Genomic DNA, 23,305 nt, shown 5'->3' with positions numbered 1-23,305 from the left:
TCCTCCAGCTCCATTTTTTTCCCTCAAGACTGCTTTGGCTCTTTGGGGTCTTTCATGTCTCCATACAAATTTTAAGATTTTTTTGTTCTAGTTCTGTAAAAAAATGCCATTGGTAATTTGATAGGGATTGCATTGAATCTGTAGCTTGCTTTGGGTAGTATAGTCATTTTCACAATGTTGATTCTTTCATTCCAAGAACATGGTATATCTCTCCATCTGTTTGTATCATCTTTAATTACTTTTATCAGTGTTTTACAGTTTTCTGCATACAGGTCTTTTGTCTCCCTAGGTAGGTTTATTCCTAGGTTTGCTGCAATGATAAATGGAAGTGTTTCCTTAATTTCTCTTTCAGATTTTTCACCATTAGTGTATACGAATGCAAGAGATTTCTGTGCATTAATTTTATATCCTGCAAATTTACCAAATTCATTGATTGGCTCTAGTAGTTTTCTGGGGGTATCTTTAGGATTCTCTATGCATAGTATCGTGTCATCTGCAAACAGTGACCATTTTACTTCTTCTTTTCCAATTTGTATCCCATTTATTTCTTTTTCTTCTCTGATTGCCGTGACTAGGACTTCCAAAACTATGTTGAATAATAGTGGTGAGAGTGGACATCCTTGTCTTGTTCCTGATCTTAGAGGAAATGCTTTCAGTTTTTCACCATTGAGAATGATGTTTGCTGTGGGTTTGTCATATATGACCTTTATTATGTTGAGGTAGGTTCCCTCTATGCCCACTTTCTGGAGAGTTTTTATCATAAATGGGTGTCGAATTTTGTCAAAAGCTTTTTCTGCATCTATTGAGATGATCATACGGTTTTTATTCTTCAATTTGTTAATATGGTGTATCACATTGAATGATTTGCATATATTGAAGAATCCTTGCATCCCTGGGATAAATCCCACTTGATCATGCTATATGATCCTTTTAATGTGTTGCTGGATTATGTTTGCTATTATTTCTTTGAGGATTTTTGCATCTATATTCATCAGTGATATTGGTCTGTAATTTTCTTTTTTTTGTAGTATCTTTGTCTGGTTTTGGTGTCAGCGTGATGGTGGCCTCATAGAATGAAAGTGGGAGTGTTCCTTCCTCTGCAATTTTTTGGAAGAGTTTGAGAGGATGGGTGTTAGTTCTTCTCTAACTGTTCGATAGAATTCTCCTGTGAAGCCATCTGGTCCTAGACTTTTGTTTGTTGGAAGATTTTTAATCACAGTTCATAGTTTCTATTTCTTCCTGATTCAGTCTTGGAAGGTTATACAACTCGACAAATTTGTCCATTTCTTCCAGGTTGTCCATTTTTTTGGCATAGAGCTGCTTGTAGTAGTCTCTTAGGATGCTTTGTATTTCTGCAGTGTCTGTTGTAACTTCTTTTTCATTTCTAATTTTATTGATTTGAGTCCTCTCCCTCTTTTTCTTGATGAGTCTGGCTAATGGTTTATCAATTTTGTTTATCTTCTCAAAGAACCAGCTTTTAGTTTTATTGATCTTTGCTATTGTTTTCTTTGTTTCTATTTCATTTATTCCTGCTCTGATCTTTATGATTTCTTTACTTCTGCTAACTTTGGGTTTTGTTTATTCTTCTTTCTCTAGCTCCTTTAAGTGTAAGGTTAGGTTGTTTATTTGAGATTTTTCTTGTTTCTTGAGATAGGCTTGTATATATAAACTTCCTTCTTAGAACTGCTTTTGCTGCATCCCATAGGTTTTGGATCATCGTGTTTTCATTATCATTTGTGTCTAGGTATTTTTTGATTTCTTCTTTGATTTCTTCAGTGATCTCTTGGTTATTTTGTAACATATTCCTTAGCCTCCATGTATTTGTGCTTTTAACGTTTTTTTCCCTGTAATTCATTTCTAATCTCATAGCTTTGTGGTCAGAAAAGATGCTTGATATGATTTCAATTTTCTTAAATTTACTGAGGCTTGATTTGTGACCCAAGATGTGATCTATCCTGGGGAATGTCCATGAACACTTGAGAAGAAAGTGTAACCTGCTGTTTTTGGATGGAATGTCCTATAAATATCAGTTAAGTCTATCTGGTCTATTGTGTCATTTAAAGCTTCTCTTTCCTTATTTTTCATTTTGGATGATCTGTCCATTGGTGTAAGTGAGGTGTTAAAGTCCCCCACTATTAGTGTGTTGCTGTCAACTTCCTCTTTTATAGCTGTTAGCAGTTGCCTTATGTATTGAGGTGCTCCTATGTTGGGTGCATATATATTTGTAATTGTTATATCTTCTTCTTTTATTGATCCCTTGATCATTATGCAGTGTTGTTCCTTGTCTCTTGTAACATTCTTTATTTGAAAGTCTATTTTATCTGATATGAGTATTGCTACCCCAGCTTTCTTTTGATTTCCATTTGCATGGAATATCTTTTCCATCCCCTCACTTTCAGTCTGAATGTGTCCCTAGGTCTGAATTGGGTCTCTCGTAGACAGCATATATATGGGTCTTGTTTTTGTATCCATTCAGCAAGCCTGTGTCTTTTGGTTGGAGCATTTAATCCATTCACATTTAAGGTAATTATAGATATGTATGTTCCTATGACCATTTTCTTAATTGTTTGGGGTTTGCTTTTGTAGTTCCTTTTCTTCTCTGTGTTTCCCACTTAGAGAAGTTCCTTTAGCATTTGTTGTAGAGCTGGTTTGGTGGTGCTGAATTCTCTTAGATTTTGCTTGTCTGTAAAGCTTTTGATTTCTCCATCGAATATGAATGAGATCCTTGCCAGGTACAGTAATCTTGCTTGTAGGTTCTTCCCTTTCATCACTTTAAGTATATCATGTCACTCCCTTCTGGCTTCTAGAGTTTCTGCTGAGAAATCAGCTGTTAACCTTATGGGAGTTCCCTTGTATGTTACTTGTCATTTTTCCCTTGCTACTTTCAATAATTTTTCTTTGTCTTTAATTTTTGCCAATTTGATTACTATGTGTCTTGGCGTGTTTCTCCTTGGGTTTATCCTGTATGGGACTCACTATGCTTCCTGGACTTGGGTGGCTATTTCCTTTCCCATGTTAGGGAAGTTTTCGACTATAATCTCTTCAAATATTTTCTCAGGTCCTTTCTCTCTCTCTTCTCCTTCTGGGACCCCTATAAGGCGAATGTTGTTGCATTTCATGTTATCCCAGAGGTCTCTTAGGCTGTCTTCATTCCTTTTCATCCTTTTTTCTTTATTCTGCTCCACAGCAGTGAATTCCACCATTCTGTCTTCCAGTCACTTATCTGTTCTTCTGACTCAGTTATTCTGCTATTGATTCCTTCTAGTATAGTTTTCATTTCAGTTATTGTATTGTTCATCTCTGTTTGTTCTTTAATTCTTCTAGGCCTTTGTTAAACATTTCTTGCATCTTCTTGATCTTTGCCTCCATTCTTTTTCTGAGGTCCTGGATCATCTTCACTATCATTATTCTGAATTCTTTTTCTGGAAGGTTGCCCATCTCTACTTCATTTAGTTGTTTTTCTGGGGTTTTATCTTGTTCCTTCATCTGGTACATAGCCCTCTGCCTTTTCCTCTTGTCTAGCTTTCTATGAATATGGTTTTTGTTCCACAGGCTGCAGGATTGTTGTTCTTCTTGCTTCTGCTGTCTGCCCTCTGGTGGATGAGGCTCTCTCAGTTACAGCATTTTTATCAACTGATCAATATATAACCCTGTTTTATGTGTTTCTATTTAAAGACACCTTCCTTAACGAATGCTGTTCACTCATTAACACTGAACTCACAGTCAATAGCACTATATCTCATGCATGAATGAAGCTTACGTAACATGTGTATTTTCTCCACATGGCATAATACAATTTTCTCAAGCTTATGAACACTAGGCAGCACTTCAGTACTATGCTTGGGGGCCATTTTAAAGGAAGAATTCACAAGCAAAAATCATAAAATGTGAAAAATATGGCACTAAATAGACCTCAAAAATGACAACTGTTTACAGTATGAGAGCTGAAACAGGAAGGCAAAGTATTGCTTTGTTAAACTTTTGGGAATGCAAATGACCATGGAAGCACTTTCAGTATTGATTTTGGGGGTAGAAATAAATTTTTGCAAGTAAGCAGATTCATAAATACAGAATACATGAAGAAGGAAGGTCAACTATAATTCACTTTAAAACAATTTTTAAAGATTATTTTTTAAATAGCAGTTTCAGGTTCACAGCAAACTTGAGAGGAAGGTATAGAGATTAAAAACATTTTTAGCTAATGACGAAATAATATGCATATATTTTTAAATATACACATAGTAAATGAATGAAATATTCTGGTTACAGAGAACTGTTAGTTTCTATATATATCTGAATTATCTATTTCTACAAGATAATGATGAGAACAAGTTTAAGATGAAAGAGAAGTGTGTATTTCAACTTTACTAAATCCTAGGTATTTAAAATTCCCAGGACCTCCCTGGTGGTCCAGTGGTTAAGACTCCATGCTCCCAATGCAGGGTGTCCGGGTTCAATCCCTGGTCAGGGAACTACATCCCACATGCCACAACTAAGAGCCCACATGCTGCAACTAAAGATGCCACACACGGCAACAAAGATCCCACATGCCACAACTAAGACCTGGAGCAATCTAGTAAATAAATAAATAAATAGATAGATAATGAAATTCCTTAGCCAAGAGCTTCCACACTTTCTTACCTGATACTAGTGGTTTCTGTGTATTGGACAGCCATGAGCTGAGAATTTGAGCCCTGTTCCAGAGCACCCTGAAAGAAAAAAAATGGTTAGATGTCGTATAATGATATTATATGAAAAGCTTCCTATATTGACTCATTCTACATTTACTAAACTTCATTAAAGTATTCATAAAGATTTTTGGGTTTTTTTTTTTTTTTTGGCTGCTTTGGGTCTTTGTTGCTGCACGCAGGCTTTCTCTAGTTGCAGCGAGCAGGGGCTACTCTTCGTTGCAGTGCATTGGCTTCTCACTGCAGTGGCTTCTCTTGTTGCGGAGCACAGGCTCTAGGCACACGGGCTTCAGTAGCTGTGGTGCACAAGCTTAGTTGCTCCACAGCATGTGGGATATTCCCAGACCAGGGATTGAACCCATGTCCCCTGCACTGGCAGGCAGATTCTTAACCACTGCACCACCAGGAAAGTCCCCATAAAGTTTTTTTCATGTATATACTGACATATTAAGTTCACATAACTAAATACCAATATAGAAATTAGAACTCTTTTGGTCACATTCTCGGCTGAGAGATGTGTCTTATGGACAGTAAGACGTTTAAGGCACTTCCCACAAAGATTAAAGAAATAGCTCAAAAACTTAGTCCAAGTATCACAAGGTTTATGACCAAGTCACACAAGTATTACTGAACATGTAACAACTTACATTTGTCTAAAATAATTATTTTCCCAATGAAAATTTCCTGAAGTATGAAAGGTCCATAATGAAACTAGATCCTATTGTTTACTGAGTTAAACACAAAGATCTTTATGCCTAAATACACCTGTGGACTAATCCATCATTAAAGAGATCTCATCAATGATTCTTGGCCAGAGAACAGTCCAATCTGGAACCATTAGTGGTACACACAGACTACACTGGAAACCTGTCTTCCACATAGCACCTGCTTTGCACTATGCCTTTTTATATACCCCAGCAGCTTTGTAAGCTGATCTTCAAAAAAGTTTTGTAAGAGTATCAGAGTTCAAGAGCACATTACCAATTATTATGTTAGGAAGTGACCTTATAATTACCCTGTCAAACAGTGACTTGAATAACTGTTTAATCTTAAGATTACTAGCATTTGTTCATTACTATATCCATCCATCCTTCCTTCAGCAATCAAACTTTCATAGAGTGCCTACTACATGTACTGGTGCTACAAAATTTAACATTTGACTTTGCACTCTAGAAGCTTGTAGTTTAACTGGAAAGACAGATATGTAGAAATGATATAATGTGATGCTAAAATAGAAGAATATACAAAGGGTTAAGGGAAGAGAAGAGGGAACAATTTTGTTTGGTGGTAGATGGAACCAATATGCAGGGATGAATAGAGGGCTTCCAATTTCTGGCTCTGTATCAAGTCAAGGGTCTAATTTTATGAAAATCTAATGTCAGTCTTATAGTAAGTTTTAAAATGTGTTAAACAAAAATAAAAAGAGCACAGATAAAATGAAAAGAAAACCAAGTACATTTAAATAATAAAATACTGTATTTATTGATATGCTTTATCAAGTAGGTAGTAAATCAAGCCAAAATTAAACTACAGCTAGTGGATAAATATAAAATTTAAAATAAACAGATTAAATAGCTGGTGAATTTTAAATGATTTTACTACTTTGGCACACATGAAATTAGCAGAGAAGTCTGATAGCAGCCAGACTTCTTTCTCTAGGCTCAGAAATGAGTGGGTAGGCTTAAAGGAAAGCTGAGTTACAGAGACATCAGGCAAACAGCAACTGAATATGCCATTTACCTATCCAAGGTTTATACCAATAAACAAAGGGACTTCTGAAAACTTGGCCATGAACTTCAGCATTTTTAGCTATGTGGATTTAGCAAAAGGTCACAATCAGCAAAAAAAAGTGAGACAGACACTTACATAGAAATGAGAAAGATGGTAAAATCTCCAATTATGTTGCAGATTTATCTGTTTTTCCCTTTAGTTCTGTCACTTTTTTGCATTATGTTTTTGAAACTTTGTTACTTGGAGCCTATACATTTAGAATTGTTATAACTTCTTAATTTAATATGTCAAAAGATAAGGAAAAAAACTCATTGAGGCCAATAATTTTAATCTAATTTTTCATAAAGCCCATTTTACCAGCTGTGTGGAATTCTCTACTGGCAATTATCTCTTCCTGCCCCCTTTTTGCTCTTCCCCTGTATAACAGGGGATGAAAGCCTGAAAACTATATTATGCAAACTTTTTTGCTACCAGGGTCTAGACATAATTTAGGTTCTACGAATAATATATACTTGCACCAGATTTGGAAAGCAGAAGGGAAACAGAGTCCATTTTTCCTCCAGCCATGGAGGCAGCTAACGTGTAGGCTTTGGCAGACTGGACACAGTATTCCAAGGTCAGTAAACAGCTTTGGGACTCTGAGGTAACTGTGACATTAGTAATGAAGTACTAACAACCAATAAAGATGCCATAATAGGTGAACAAAAAGTGCCACAGAGGCCCAGAGAAACACATACTGGATAATCATGGAATCTCAAATGTCAGAGCTTAAGCTCATTTAGACTAACCCTAGTTGAAAACAATCCCTTAATGGTTAAAAGTCCACGTTTCTCAATATACTTTCAATGTACTTAAGAACCTATCATGTGCTGCTTCCAATCAGTCTCCAAATAATCAAATAGCTAAGGAGTTTCCATTAGTAGATAAACAGGTAAACCTGGGGAAACATATCCCATCCCAAAATAAAACCTCTTCCTTGATTCTTACAGCTACTCCACTTCTCTGTTTCCATTAATGGGGATCATCCTGAAATAATTTTCTCTATTTCCTCATTTTATTTTTACTTCCTGAACCCATATCACTCAGACTTTTGTCATCACCACTCCAATGAGACGACCTTCATCGAAGTCACTAACAAGTTCTAATAATCAAATCCAATGGTAATTTCCCAATCCTCATCTGAATCAACATCTCTTAACCTATGTAACAGTAAATCACATCCTCTTCCTTAAAAACATTCTTTGCTTGGGTTTTTGGATACAACTATCCTACATTTTTTCCTATTCTACTGGCCAGCCACTCCTCTTCCTTCTCAAGTGCTGACTTTTCCTTGTCTTTCAGCCTCTAATGTTGAAGCTGTTCCAGGGTTCAGTTCCTTACCTCTTTTCTCTTCTTTTTACCTTCTCTCTAGGTGATATCATCCCAAATTAAACTTCCAGTCTCAACCTCTCCCCTATAACTCCAGACCTGGATATGTGAGTGCCCACCTGACTTCTCCACTTGAATGTCTAATAAGCCATCTCAAACTTAATATATCTAAAACTCTTTTTTCTTGCCTCCAACTCCTCCTTCCCTACTCTCAGTCTCAGTAAATGGCAGCATCATTCATCTAGTAGCTATAGCATAGGAATTATCACTGTTTCCTTTTTATTTTACAATAGCAATTTCTATCATCTATACTTTCAAAATATATTTGGCATTCAAGTACTTTCCTCCACCTTCAAATCTACCACTCTAGTATGGGCCACAATGATCTCTCATCTAGACTACTGAAATGGCTTAACTGGTCTCCCCTACATCCACTCATGTTCCCTGCTGTGGTCTACTCGGGGTAGCAGTTAGAGCAATCTTTTAAAAATATAAATCAGATCAAGTCACAGCCTTGCTCAAACCTCTCAATGCTGTCCTCTCGCACCTAGGATGAAAACCAAAGTTCTCACCATTGCATATGAGATTTGATATGATTTAGCCTCTTCTTTCTGATATCATCTTTGGCTACTCTCCCCTTAGTCACTGTAATCCAGCCTTACTCAACTTCTTGATGTTCCTCAAATATGCAAACTGTTTCCTCCTGAGGGTCTCTATACTTTCTATTCCCTTGGTCTAAAAGCTGTTTCTCCAGATTTTCTCCTAGACCTTTACATTTTGTCCTTCATTTTCTGCCTGTGGCAAAAGCTATGTTCTCACCAAACCCCTTCTTCGTCCCAAGCACATAGGAAGACTACATTTGCCTAACCTTCTGCAAGGGAGGCTGGGAAAAGTGACAGAGTTTTAGTCAACTGAACATTAACTAAAGTCCAGGCCTGATCCCTAAAACATGCTGCATAATCTTCCAAACTTTCTTCCCCAACACCCAAAGCTAAAAGCAAAGGATTTCAAGTTGCTGGGCTACAATGTGGAAGAACCTGGATTCCTTAGTCACTGCTTGGAGGAAAGCCAATCTAGAGAGCTATCTCAAACTCTGGGTGAGAAACAAATTTTTATTCCGTTTAACTACTGAGATTTTGAGGCTAAATGTTATAACAGCTGGTAATAATTACCTTGACAATACCTTACTCAAGTGGCATCTCTTTAGAGAAGGATTCTCTAACCACCCAATCTAAAATAGCCACTCACCTCTCAATTCGAACTCTAACTTCCAACCCTGCTTTTTCTTTAGAGAACTTCTAATTTTTAGTATATTTGTTTATTTACTTGTTTATTTATTTTTTAATTTAATTTTTTCCCTCATGATGAGAACTTTAAAGATCTACTCTCTTAGCAACTTTCAAATATACACTACAGTATTATTAACTATGGTTATCATGCAGTAAACTACATCCTCATGACTTCTTTATTTCACAACTGGAAGTCTGTACCCTCCACCCACCACCTCTGGCAACCACAATCTGTTCTCTGTATCCATGAGTTTTTGTTTTTTTTTTTAAGATTCCACATGTAAATGAGATCATATAGTATTTGTCTTTTTTCGTATGACTTATTTCACTTTACATGTTTATTGTTTATCTTTCCCATTAGAATGTAAGTTCCACAAAGGCAGGGATTTTATCATACCCTCTACTGTATTCCCAGGGTCTAGAACAGTACCTGGCTCATTATTACTATCACAGGTAACATTTGCTGGGAGCTTGCAATGTGTCAGTCTAAGTGCTTCAGAAGTAGTAATAAATAGTTGAATGACAGAAAGACTATAAATGGTGCTTTGTGGTAAACAATATTCAGATAGAAGCCCAATTTAATAGGTTCTAAATAAGAGCTGTCATTAACCTGTAGTGCTACAAGTCTAAGTACAAAAATGACCTCCATGGAGATGTGTCTTCACTTCCAAGCTGTCCTACATTTGAAAGTTCTAAGAACAGAGGAGATAAACAGTATCATTTATTATATTATTTGTGCCAAAAACACGTCATACAGATGTCCATGCAAAGAACCCCTGGCTTGAAAGTAAATTTGAGGGAGAGAGCAGGAAACAGCACTATGCCTAAGCAGGAAATACTAGTGCTATAAAACCTAAATGACTGGGCTTCCCTGGCGGCGCAGTGGTTGAGAGTCAGCCTGCTGATGCAGGGGACATGGGTTCATGCCCCGGTCCGGGAAGATCCCACATGCCGCGGAGCAGCTAGGCCTGTGAGCCATGGCTGCTGAGCCTGTGTGTCCGGAGCCTGTGCTCCACAACGGGAGAGGCCACAACAGTTAGAGGCCCACGTAACACACACACACAAAAAAAAAACAAAAACCTAAATGAGTGCTGTGAAACTTGGGAGGAGGGCTTCAATGGCAGTGACACCTGCTTCAGTAGCAGCAGGAGGTAGTGGGAAGTGGCTAAAGTTCAAGCTTCCCAAATGTTCCAAAGAGAGCAACCCATCTGCAGGAAGCCTTCTAACAAATATGCCAACTATTGTTCAAAGACAAGCAGAAACAAACCTGAAGAATACGGGTTTTCTGTTGATTATTCGTCATTCTTCTCGACTTGGTCCTTTCCACTTCGTGTCTATGAACCCACCCTCGAAGTTCATGATTTAACCTATAAAATAGGTTAATTAGTTAAACATATTTCATAGAAACAGATGTCTCACCTTCGGTTGGAAATGAATTTAATCATATTCTGAGGTTCCAAAGAGCATTCCAAGTGACTAATGGTTCAATATTCTTTTTTGATTTGAGAAAGCTAAGACACTTAATGTTAAGTTGTTTTTAATGACATGCATTTTTATATGGTAGCCTCCTCAGTCATGAGTTCAAAATTCAAAGAAAATTAGAGCTAAATACCTGGCAAACATCAATATTGGATGCAAAGGTTTTTCCACAAAAAAGTATTTCCTGTTTCTGCTCTTGGACTATGTACACACAAATACTAGAGACACTGGAGAGCACAAAAAAAGTCATAGGACTCCTAACAACAAGTGGATTCATTAAAGACTTTGAAAATCATGCTTTTTAGGGGAGTAGAAAAAGAATCAATCAACTGCTCAGGAGGAGAAATTTCAAGGTACTATAATCCAAATTTTCCAACACTGGAATTTAAAAAAAAAGGCCAGGGGCTTCCCTGGTGGCGCAGTGGTTGAGAATCCGCCTGCCGATGCAGGAGACACGGGTTCGTGCCCTGGTCCGGGAAGATCCCACGTGCCGCGGAGCAACTAAGCCCGTGAGCCATGGCTGCTAGGCCTGCGTGTCCGGAGCCTGTGCTCCGCAACGGGAGAGGCCACAACAGTGAGAGGCCCGCATACCGCAAAAAAAAAAAAAAAAAAAAAAAAAAAAAAAGGCCAGTTCAAATATAACTTTCCTTTATTTTGCTTACTCTTTAGAGCAATTGTGAAGATGTCAGACTATACTTACTTAACTATAGTTGAATACTACGTATCACAAAAAAAACTGAAGCAGTTTTTGAGGTTCAAAGATAGGATCCAAAATAACAGGAAAAAATTCAAGGGAAAAGTAGATAGAGAAAAGTACACTAATGGGAAAGTGACTACAGAATCACGTATCTTCAAATTATTATCTTCCTAATTTGAAGAAAAAGGTACTTTCCACTATGAATGTTACCACTGCAAGTCTAACACTTACCCTGAATTTTTATATTAATATCATTCTTCAGTTTTCAAATAAGACATATTTAAGTATACAACCCCAATACCATCACATGAAATAGACCCATCACCATCTCTATCTGGTTGGTGGGGAAACTGGACAATTGATATGCCTATGGTTATTCAGTAAATAATTCAGTTTTCTCAACCACTTGGTTAATCTGAACAAATACTTTTCTAGGTTCCAAAGCTAAACAAAGGAACCCACTCAGATATATCTGCAACAACTGACAACACTCACCTGAGAGATTCTGTTGTGTTAATCAGGGGCTGACAGGGAGGTGGAGGAATATAGAGTAGTGGTTTTTCAGTTAGCACCATCAGGGCTTTGTCATTTGAAACAGAATGATCATATCTGAAACATAGATTTACAAAATGTATTGCCTTCTGTCTTAAATTCCTAAGAAGATTGCTATAAGAAAGTCATTGCTAGTATTAAGTTTTCACGGAAATAAAAATATTGTATAAATAACGAAGTCCTACTGTATAGCACAGAGAACTATAGTCAATATGCTATAATAAACCATAATGGAAAAGAATATGTAAAAGAATGTGTGTGTGTGTGTGTGTGTGTGTGTGTGTGTGTACATATAAAACGGAATCACTCTGCTGTATGGCAGAAATTAACACAACATTGTAAATCAACTATACTTCAACAAAAAAAATTTTTTAATATTGTAAATAGAACATACTGCAAGAAAGAAGTGAATGTAATTTTAAAAGGAAGGAAATATAGACCACACAGCACAAATTTCATTTTCCAATTTTCTACAGAGATTATCATGGTAGTTCAAATTTATTGCTCAATTATTATGTACCTGAAACTAGGGTTACAATGATAACACATGGCTCATGTCTTCAATGAGCTCAAGGCATACACAGTGCTGCTGGAACAGAGGTGGTGACAAAGTAAGAGGGGAAATTGGGGGAAAGACCCACTGATTGATAGGAAAGACTTATGATTAATAGGAAAGTATTATGTAACCAGGACTGAAGTTTTGTGGTCATTCTCAACTCCGTGATAACAGAACTGAATAGTCTCCTTAAAACAGTGTGTGTGGTCTTCCCTGGTGGCGCAGTGGTTGAGAGTCCGCCTGCCGATGCAGGGGACGCGGGTTCGTGGCCCGGTCCGGGAAGATCCCACATGCCGCAGAGCGGCTGGGCCCGTGAGCCATGGCGACTGAGCCTGCGCGTCCGGAGCCTGTGCCCCGCAACGGGAGAGGCCACAACAGTGAGAGGCCCGCGTACCGCCAAAAAAAAACCAAAAAAACAAACAGTGTGTGTGGTAGGGGAAAAGGAAAGCATAAAATACTTGGTAGGAGAACAGTAAAAGCCTTGAAAAGCTAAATATAAATTTTAGAATCCCTAATAAAACACCAGAGTGACATTAACCATTTATTCTATTAGCTTCAAAAAATATACTTGCCTAATCATCACAGTGATCTATATCATGCGAATTCATATCCAGGGTGTGATGTAGGGAGCGAAATCTTAGTTGAAAATTAGAATCTGAGCTGAGGGCATTATTGTTATTTATTTACTTCAGTCGGCTATTTTAACCTTTCTCACTAAGAAATCTTAGCTCTATCTTGAATTTCTTTATATACAATACTCTGGATTTAGAAAACTGGATATATTAAAATCCAAAAAGAAAAACTATAAACACAAAATTGGACATAGCTAGATCTGTACTTTTCATTCATTCAATCAACAAATATTTAATGAATACCAACTGTGTGCCAGGTACTATGCTAGGTGCTGGAATTCCAATAGGGAACAAGGGAAATGAAGTCTCCATCCTCAAAGACCTTAATGGAGAAGATGGACCAAATACAAGAAAACAAACACATAAAATAAATCCAAACTCTGGTAAGAGCTATGAAAGAAATAAACATATGGTTGAAATAGAACAACAATGTCTACTTTAGATAAAATGGTCTGAAAAGGAGATGGTATTTAAGACAAGGCATAAAGGATGAGAGCAAGACAACCCTATAGAAACTGGGGTAAGAGCATTCTAGACAGAGGCAGGTGGGACAAAGGAGGGTTGAAGGAACTTAAGGAAAACTACTCACCAGCTGAAGAGTTGTGAGCAAGTGAGGGAGGCACAAGATGAGGTTGGAAAGACAGAGACCAGATTATGATAAGGAATTACTAAATGTAATAAGAAGCCACAAAAGGGTGTTAAGTAGAGAAGTGATATATTTTAAGTTACGTTTATGCCTTGCCATTGTTACCAAAAACAGTTTTGATAGAGGCAAAAGGGGAAGCTGGGAAACCAGTTAGGAGAGATCTATAGCAACCTGGGCAAGAGATGAAGATACTAAGGACTAAGGTGGTGCCACCACTAAGGTGGTGGCAATGAAGATGAAGAAGAATGAACCAATTCAAGGTAATATTTGGAAAGAACATCAACAGCACTTGTTGAAAGGGAGGAACCACGGTTTCTGGCTTGAGAAACAGAAATGAAGAAGCCTGTTGTAACCATTTTATCCTGGGTTGTCTGGTGGGCGAGTGGTGAAGCAGTCCTCTCAGAGATGAGGGAACATGGCGCTGCTGCCACGTGCATCGTAGTCTCTGTCAGTACAGTGTCCAAACCGCAAGGCTTGATTAATCCAGTTTCACTGTTTCCACCTGAGCTGATAAGGGCCTGCCTCTCTCAGGATCCTTGTGGAGCCGTGTGGCTGACAGGGTCTTGGTGCTCTGGCCAGGTGTCAGGCCTGTGCCTCTGAGGTGAGAGAGCCAAGTTCAGGACACTGGTCCACAAGAGACCTCCCGGCTCCACATAATTTCAAATGGCAAAAGCTTTCCCAGAGATCTCCATCTCAACACTAAGACCCAGCTCCACTCAACAACCAGCAAGCTCCAGTGCTGGACACCCTATGCCAAACAACTAGCAAGACAGGAACACAACCCCACCCATTAGCAGAGAGGCTACCTAAAATCATAATAAGATCACAGACACCCCAAAACACACCACCAGACATGGTCTTGCCCACCAGAAAGACAAGATCCAGCTTCATCCACCAGAACACAGGCACTAGTCCCTTCCACCAGGAAGCCTACACAACCCACTGAACCAACAGAGAAGCACACAGAAGATGAAGGAGCAAGGTAAAAACCCACCAGACCAAACAAATGAAAAGGAAATAGGCAGTCTACCACAATAAGAATTCAGAGTAATGATAGTAAAGATGAACCAAAATCTTGGAAACAAAATAGACAAAATACAAGAAACGTTTAACAAGGACCTAGAAGAACTAAAGAGCAAACAAACAATGATGAACAACACAATAAATGAAATTAAAAATTCTCTACAAGGGATCAATAGCAGAATAACTGAGGCAGAAGAACGGATAAGTGACCTGGAAGATAAAATAGTGGAAATAACTACTGAAGAGCAGAATAAAGAAAAAAGAATGAAAAGAACTGAGGTCAGTCTCAGAGACATCTGGGACAACATTGAACGCACCAACATTCGAATTATAGGGGTCCCAGAAGAAGAAGAGCAAAAGAAAAGGACTGAGAAAATATTTGAAGAGATTATACTTGTAAACTTCCCTAATATGGGAAAGGAAATAGTTAATCAAGTCCAAGAAGTGCACAGAGTCCCATACAGGATAAATGCAAGGAGAAACACACCAAGACACACATTAATCAAATTATCAAAAATTAAATACAAAGAAAAAATATTAAAAGCAGCAAGGGAAAAAAAACAAATAACATACAAGGGAATCCCCATAAGGTTAACAGCTGATCTTTCAGCAGAAACTCTGCAAGCCAGAAGGGAGTGGCAAGACATACTGAAAGTGATGAAAGGGAAAAACCTACAACAAAGACTACTCTACCCAGCAAGGATCTCATTCAGATTTGATGGAGAAATTAAAATCTTTACAGATAAGCAAAGGCTAAGAGAATGCAGTACCACCAAACCAGCTTTACAACAAATGCTAAAGGAACTTCTCTAGGCAGGAAACACAAGAGAAGGAAAAGACCTACAAAAACAAACCCAAAACAATTAAGAAAATGGTAATAGGAGCATACATATCGATAATTACCTTAATGTAAATGGATTAAATGTTCCAACCAAAAGACATAGACTGGCTGAATGGATACAAAAACAAGACCTGTATATATGCTGTCTACAAGAGACCCACTTCAGACCCAGGGACATATACAGACTGAAAGTGAGGGGATGGAAAAAGATATTCCATGCAAATGGAAGTCAAAAGAAAGCTGGAGTAGCAATTCACATATCAAACAAAATAGACTTTAAAACAAAGACTATTACAAGAGACAAAGAAGGACATTACATAATGATCAAGGGATCAATCCAAGAAGAAGATATAACAATTGTAAATATTTATGCACCCAATATAGGAGCACCTCAATACATGAGGCAATGAGAAAACCATAATTCAAAAAGAGTCATGTACCACAATGTTCACTGAAGCTCTATTTACAATAGCCAGGACATGGAAGCAATCTAAGTGTCCGTCGACAGATGAATGGATAAAGAAGATGTGGCACATATATACAATGGAATATTACTCAGGCATAAAAAGAAATGAAATTGAGTTATTTGTAGTGAGGTGGATGGACCTAGAGTCTGTCATACAAAGTGAAGTAAGTCAGAAAGATAAAAACAAATACCATATGATAACACATATATATGGAATCTAAGATTTTTTTTTTAAATGGTCATGAAGAAGCTAGGGGCAGGATGGAAATAAAGACACAGACCTACTAGAGAATGGACTTGTGGACATGGGGAGTGGGAAGGGCAAGCTGGGACAAAGTGAGAATGCAGCATGGACATATATACACTACCTAATGCAAAACCAATAGCTAGTGGGAAGAGCCCCATAGCACAGGGAGATCTGCTTGGTGTTTTGTTACCACCTAAAGGGGTGGGATAGGGAGAGTGGGAGGGAGAGAGACGCAAGAGGAAAGAGATATGGGGATGTATGTATATGTATAGCTGATTCACATTGTTATAAAGCAGAAACTAACACACCATTGTAAAGCAATTATACTCCAATAAAGGTGTTAAAAGAAATTAAAAAATAAAATAAAAGGATCATACACCACCATCAAGTGGAGTTATCCCAGGAATGCAAGGATTCTTTAATATACACAAATCAATCAATGTGATAAACCATATTAACAAATTGAAGGAGAAAAACCATATGATCATCTGAATAGATGCAGAAAAAGCTTTCAACAAAATTCAATACCCATTTATGATAAAAAAAAAAACCCTCCAGAAAGTAGGCACAGAAGGAACTTTCCTCAATATAATAAAGGCCATATAGGACAAACCCACAGCCAATATCATTCTCAATGGTGAAAAACTGAAACCATTTCCTCTAAGATCAGGAACAAGACAAGGGTGTGTCCACTCTCACCACTATTATTCAACATAGTTTTGGAAGTTTTAGCCACAGCAATCAGAGACAAAAAAGAAATAAAAGGAATCCAAATCAGAAAAAAAGAAGTAAAGCTGTCACTCTTTGCAGATGACATGATACTATACACAGAAAATCCTAAAGATGCTACCAGAAAACTAATAGCGCTAATAAATGAATTTGGTAAAGTAGCAGGATACAAAATTAATGCACAGAAATCTCTTGCATTCCTATACATTAATGATGAAAAATCTGAAAGAGAAATTAAGTTAACACTCCCATTTACCACTGCAACAAAAAGAATACCTAGGAATAAACCTATCTAAGGAGACAAAACACCTGTATGCAGGCCTTTCCTGGTGGCGCAGTGGTTGGGAGTCCACCTGCTGATGAGGGGGATGCGGGTTCATGCCCCGGTCCAGAAGGATCCCACATGTCGCGGAGCAGCTGTGCCCGTGTGCCATGGCCACTGAGCCTGCGCATTCGGAGCGAGGGCTCCGCAGCAGGAGAGGCCACAGTGGTGAGAGGCCCACGTACCACAAAAAAACCCACAAAAATCTGTATGCAGAAAACTATAAGACACTGATGAAATAAATTAAAGATGATACAAACAGATGGAGAGATATACCAAGTTCTTGGATTGGAAGAATCAATATTGTGAAAATGACTATACTACCCAAAGCAATCTACAGATTCAATGCAATCCCTATCAAACTACCACTGGCATTTTTCACAGAACTAGAACAAAAAATTTCACAATTTGTATGGAAACACAAAAGACCCTGAATAGCCAAAGCAATCTTGAGGAAGAAAAATGGAGCTGGAGGAATCAGGATCCCTGACTTCAGACTATACTACAAAGCTACAGTAATCAAGACAGTATGGTACCGGCACAAAAACAGAAACATAGATCAATGGAACAGGCCAGAAAGCCCAGAGATAAACCCATGCACATATGGTCACCTTATTTTTTATAAAGGAGGCAAGAATATACAATGGAGAAAATACAGCATCTTCAATAAGTGGTGCTGGGATAACTGGACAGCTACACATAGCACAGGGAAATCAGCTTGGTGCTTTGTGACCACCTAGAGGGGTGGGAAAGGGAGGGTGGGAGTGAGGGAGATGCAAGAGGGAAGAGATATGGGGATATATGTATATGTATAGCTGATTCACTTTGTTATAAAGCAGAAACTAACACACCATTGTAAAGCAATTATACTCCAATAAAGATGTTTAAAAAAATAGAAAAAAAACCCAAAGAAGCCTATTGTAGAGAAGTGGGTGGAAACAGAAGATGGAGAAGGACCTCGAGTTTCACTGTGCAGGTGTTAAGTTTGAAATGTTAAAAGAGAATTCAAGGAAACTACTGGATATATGACTCTGGAGACTCAGAAGTCTGGACGGGAAACATAAATTCAAGAGTCATCGGGATATATAGAAATGGATTGTGTGCTAAATTATGGCAGAAAGAAAACAAAAAAGTTCACAGTTCCAAGCCTTAAGATTTGGATAGTGGAGGAGCCTACAAAGATGAAGCAGAGCCCATGAAAAAAGAGGAAACTAAAAATGTAGCAATACAAAAGGAGAATGCTTCAAGGAAGAGTGATCTACACAGCCAAGTGCTGAGGAAAGATCAAGTCAGATAAAAACAAGTTTTCACTGAATTTGACAGTGCTGAATTCACTGGCCCCCTTGACAAAAATAATTTTGGCCGAGTGGAAAACTAACTTAAAGATAAAAGTCAGAGACTTCTATGTAAGTCACATACAAGGGGAAAAAAGCAACAGCTGAGGGTATATAGATGATTCTTCCCTACAGGTTGAACCAGAAACATTCTTGATGTCCTTTCTTCTGCCTGTTAGGGTTAAGTTATCTGAAATAAAACAGAGGTGGTGGTACACAAGAATGACTGCACACACAAAAGGAAATCAGCCTAAACTAGCTGTTGAGGGAGAAGAAAAAAACTCTGCCTTGCACTTGGTAAATTCTGAATGCTTATAAGAAAAGGCTGTTTGCCACACTAAAAAAAAAAAAAGAAACTTCCAAGAACAAAGATCTGTCACATACTTGTTATTTTAAAAATCAGGCCTAAAATACAAATGCTTAAGTCCATCAGAAAAGTCTAAAACTACTATTGAAAATATAATTCTGATTTATAATTTTATTTCCATGTGATAAACTCTACTAATGATTTCTGCACATCTGTGCTGACTGGCTTTGTTCTATCAGCCAAAAATATTCTTTTGGAAAAGAAAAAAAAATCTGATAGGAAAAATATCAGGAAAGGGACTGGGTGGAGTTGAAGGGAAAAGAAAAGGGAGAACCTAAGCCAACATGCAATCTGGAGGCAATTAGATCCACAATAGTCCTGAGATGGCCAGGGTTCTAGGCTGCCTGCAAGCATTCCATACCAACAGAAAAAATTTCAACAAATAAATCACTAAAGTGAAGGACAGTATTAAGGAGCTAGAGTTAATGAGAATTCCTGGACTATAGGTTCTGGCTGATGACTTATGTGTAGGGTGACTATCCTTTTCCCTTTATCTAAGACAGTCCTGATTTATGCCTGATGTCCTGACATAAATATTACTAGCACCACCTTTCATTCTCAGAAGTGTCTCAGTTTGGTTGACAAACTATATGGTCATATTATTTATATACCACACATTTCTAAGACTGAAAAAATATATGCAGTTAATTATTAAATAAAAGGCAAATGCAATATTATAAATTACAACATTAAGAATCTACTCCTTTTTTATTTGAACCAGTTCTCATAACTCTCCTAAAAAATGAAACAATAAAATAAAATAAGCTGCATTAAAAAAATAAATACAAATGTCATGGCTGAGTATAAATAAACCACCTAAAATTCAGTTTAAAACAAATTCATACTTGGTGCTTTCAAATGTTTCACAAACATATTTTTGGTATCTGTTATTCAGTATTTATAATAATAAAAGAAAGAACATTAAATGATGGACCAACACCTAAATCTCCCAAGTACCTCAATAATAATCTTAGATATTTCAAGAGACTTACACATAACCTTTACAAGAATCGATAATCACATCCATTTTTTACTAAGACCAGTAACCCAGATTACGCACAGGCAGTGGTGACTCTGGGGTCAGGGACAGAGAGATGGCTTGCATTTCATGCACTACTTTGAAAGCTGATAAATTACAGCCTAAAAGTCCTCCAGACCTCCAGTTTGAACTAGTACAATCAGTGTACTGTGCTTTCCAGGAACCACCATATTACCTTAATCTAACATGGACATATAATAAATGAAGGCTTCTATTTATTGTAGCTAGTGCAAAATAAGTAATATTCTTGTCAAGCTTACCTGAACGGTAATTTCTGCTGTCTAATCTCATTCCATTTTTAGCAACAAGCTATACAACCTAAGTGGCACACTCTCAACTCTGACACATCCAAAGACTATCTATTAAAAATGTAACCTTTGCTGGATCTCACGTAGACAACAACAGAACTCAAAATTACAGGACATGTAGGGCAAACTTGGAAAAATTATTTAGTAAATTAAAAATTCTGTTAAACTCTAGCAATATTCAGGGACACTCTTATATGATCACTGAGATCAGTATTTCAGAAGGATGGCTAATTTGGTCACGTAAAAAAAAAAAAGGCAGGAAATGTTAGGTTTTCCGACATCATGACATCTATCACATTCTATGTTGCATTACAGTCACTACCATATAATTCTTTGGATCCTCTGCCACATTTAGCATAGTACTTTGCACACTGCAGCTTCCTAAAAAAAAAAAAATGAATACTAGCATTTTTTCCAGGAAGACTAAATGAAGACAAGCCTGAAGGACTATGGTAATAATCTCATTAAATGGTATGAGTGTAACAAAGTAAAAATCAGGAGAATGATTCCCCTATGGCCTTTGGCCTGTAAAACCTTAGTTAAGAGTAAACAAATCTTTAATGATTTTCAAGCATTATTCTGTGCCACAGTTGCCACACTATGACCTCCCTTTGCCTTGTTAGTCATGGACCTAGCTCCACTTGGCTCTAATAACAATTACAAATAACACAGGGAAATGTTTATCAAAAAGTATACAGGTCTGAAAAGGTCCACTATAACCTTCTTCCAGTTGACATAACATAGGAATTGTATTTTCATAGAGTTAAGTCTTTTACTATTGACAAGCTATATGGAAATTTACCAAGACAGAATTAAATTATAACAAGGGAAGGAGATTCAACAAAAATCACAATAAACAAGTATAAATGATTTTATCTAATGACTACAAACAGGTTCAACCATATTATTCCACCAAATCATATCTATCACAGATGATATAGTAACAAATATTAAATACATTATATGTATAAACATATGATAGACAGATAAAATAACTATATTAAAGATATTATATACAATATAATATGTATATATTGTATGCGTTTCAATTTGTATATTAGTGCACACAAACTGAGATTTTTAAGGTCACATATCTCTATAAGAATTCTGAAACTGGGACAGCTTTTTAAAAGTATATTTATTCTTAGAACTGATCTTAATAGTAAAATTAATGAATGTCCTTGTACCTTGTTTGTTCTACTAGTTAAAATTGTGTATAAACAATTTAGATGTAAATCTAACCTGTAGCTGTTTTTCTGGATGATACCATCTGATGTATCTTGCTCCTCTTTAGCAGAAAATCCTAGAAGATGCCTCCTTTGATTTGCAGGGTTCACACCAGGATTCATTCTCCTGGAATCTCGTTCCAACATACTGAAAATTTGAAAATGTTAAGAAATAAATGAAATAAAAATATGTCATACATATGCATACTATATGTAGCTCTGAAGCAAATCAAAATTCCTTTTGTAGCTCTATACACACAGCAAGAATACTAGGCATAGAAGTAAGTCAAAACAGCTTACTGATATGGTCAAATCCCTAGCTTGGCATCCTGTACATATATGAAAAATAATTTTGAAAATAGTTTTTATAAGTATAGAAGTACCTTATTTATAACCTGCTTAGACAAAGTCAGTATTCTATATGCTTTAAAAACTATAATTATGTTATGTGTATATATATATATATATATATATATATAAAGTAGAAACAGGTACATAAAAAGTAGAAATAGGTACATATAAACAAATTCTAAACTCAGATAATAACTGGAATAAGAAGTCTTAGATGCTGCAAACTGATTATTTTCAATGAGGAAATACTTCGAATGAAATGGGAATTTTTCCCTTTATCAACAGCCAAATTCTTTAGATTTTCACAATCCCAGAAGGCAGGCTATCAAATAAAGCTAACAGAAATTTTTTTTAATGCCTATGAAAGTCTCCTATTTACTTCTTTCTCCCCACTCTCCCTAATTCCTTCTTTATGTATTTGAGGCAAACATATGTATATCAGTATCAATCAAATACTGCAATAGTTATTCAACACTTTTATTCATTCATTCATTCATTCATTTATGGCTGTGTTGGGTCTTCGTTGCTGTGCGTGGGCTTTCTCTAGTTGCGGTGAGCGGGGGCTACTATTCGTTAAGGTGCGCGGGCTTCTCATTGTCGTGGCTTCTCTTGTTGTGGAACACAGGCTCTAGGTGCGCAGGCTTCAGTAGTTATGGCACGTGGGCTCACTAGTTGCAGCTTGCGGGCTCTAGAGCGCAGGCTCAGTAGTTGTGGCACAAGGGCTTAGTTGCTCCGCAGCATGTGGGAAACTTCCTGGACCAGGGCTTGAACCCGAGTCCCCTGCATTGGCAGGCGGATTCCTAACCACTGTACCACCAAGGAAGTCCCAATACTTTTAGCTCATCAATCAAGAGTTTAGAAATTTGGTTCATCAATAAAATATCTTGTGTGTTTAATTTTACAATGCCACACATATAACTTACACTAGTCATAATCTTCTTGAAATTCAACACAAAGGGAATTTCCCTAGAGAAGCACAAAAGAAGGGATACCAGATCCTATTCAGAGGGATGAAGTAGAGGAGGAAAATAAGGCTGACGAGAGCATCACAGTTAAGGGTCCTGAGATACTAAGAGAAAAGGAGTTCTTTGGGGTTTAGTAATTTGCCTCCAAATTTGGGGAAAGGGATGTTAGGTGGAAGCAAAAAGCAGGTACACCTCTCTAGACTTTTTTTCTGAAATCTTATTATGTTCCCTATTCTCCTCAATTCTTCACCCCCAGAATCACTGCCTTCCAGGGGTTCTCACAGGTATGCTGTGGCACTTTGACATACTACAAACTCTTCAAAAGTGTACCACCAAATTATGATCATTGTGTAAAATTTAATTTTGCTACAACTGAGGCTACATTTTGTTACAATTGTATTTTTCAGACAGAATGTTTACCTGAGTGGTTGCAAACAGTATAAACCCTT

The 23,305-nt window shown here is 37.2% G+C and overlaps 1 protein-coding gene across 2 annotated transcripts in view; it reads right to left on the bottom strand.

The window, feature by feature from the left end:
* The window catches only part of ATF6 (activating transcription factor 6), a 238,878-nt gene that overhangs the window by 135,776 nt on the left and 79,797 nt on the right, over positions 1–23,305 (bottom strand). For both annotated transcript variants that reach the window (XM_067039886.1, XM_059037757.2), the window contains 4 exons: positions 21,557–21,688; positions 11,748–11,861; positions 10,344–10,443; positions 4,642–4,709 (listed from right to left, as the gene is read on the bottom strand). In XM_067039886.1, the coding sequence (XP_066895987.1) occupies positions 4,642–4,709; positions 10,344–10,443; positions 11,748–11,861; positions 21,557–21,688 (414 nt within the window). The remainder of the gene's footprint in view (positions 1–4,641; positions 4,710–10,343; positions 10,444–11,747; positions 11,862–21,556; positions 21,689–23,305) is intronic.

Source organism: Kogia breviceps, chromosome 1, assembly GCF_026419965.1.
Source record: "Kogia breviceps isolate mKogBre1 chromosome 1, mKogBre1 haplotype 1, whole genome shotgun sequence".
Lineage (NCBI taxonomy): Eukaryota > Metazoa > Chordata > Mammalia > Artiodactyla > Physeteridae > Kogia > Kogia breviceps.
The sequence above is the reverse complement of the archived record's forward strand: the minus strand, read 5'-3'. Positions and strand labels throughout refer to the sequence as shown.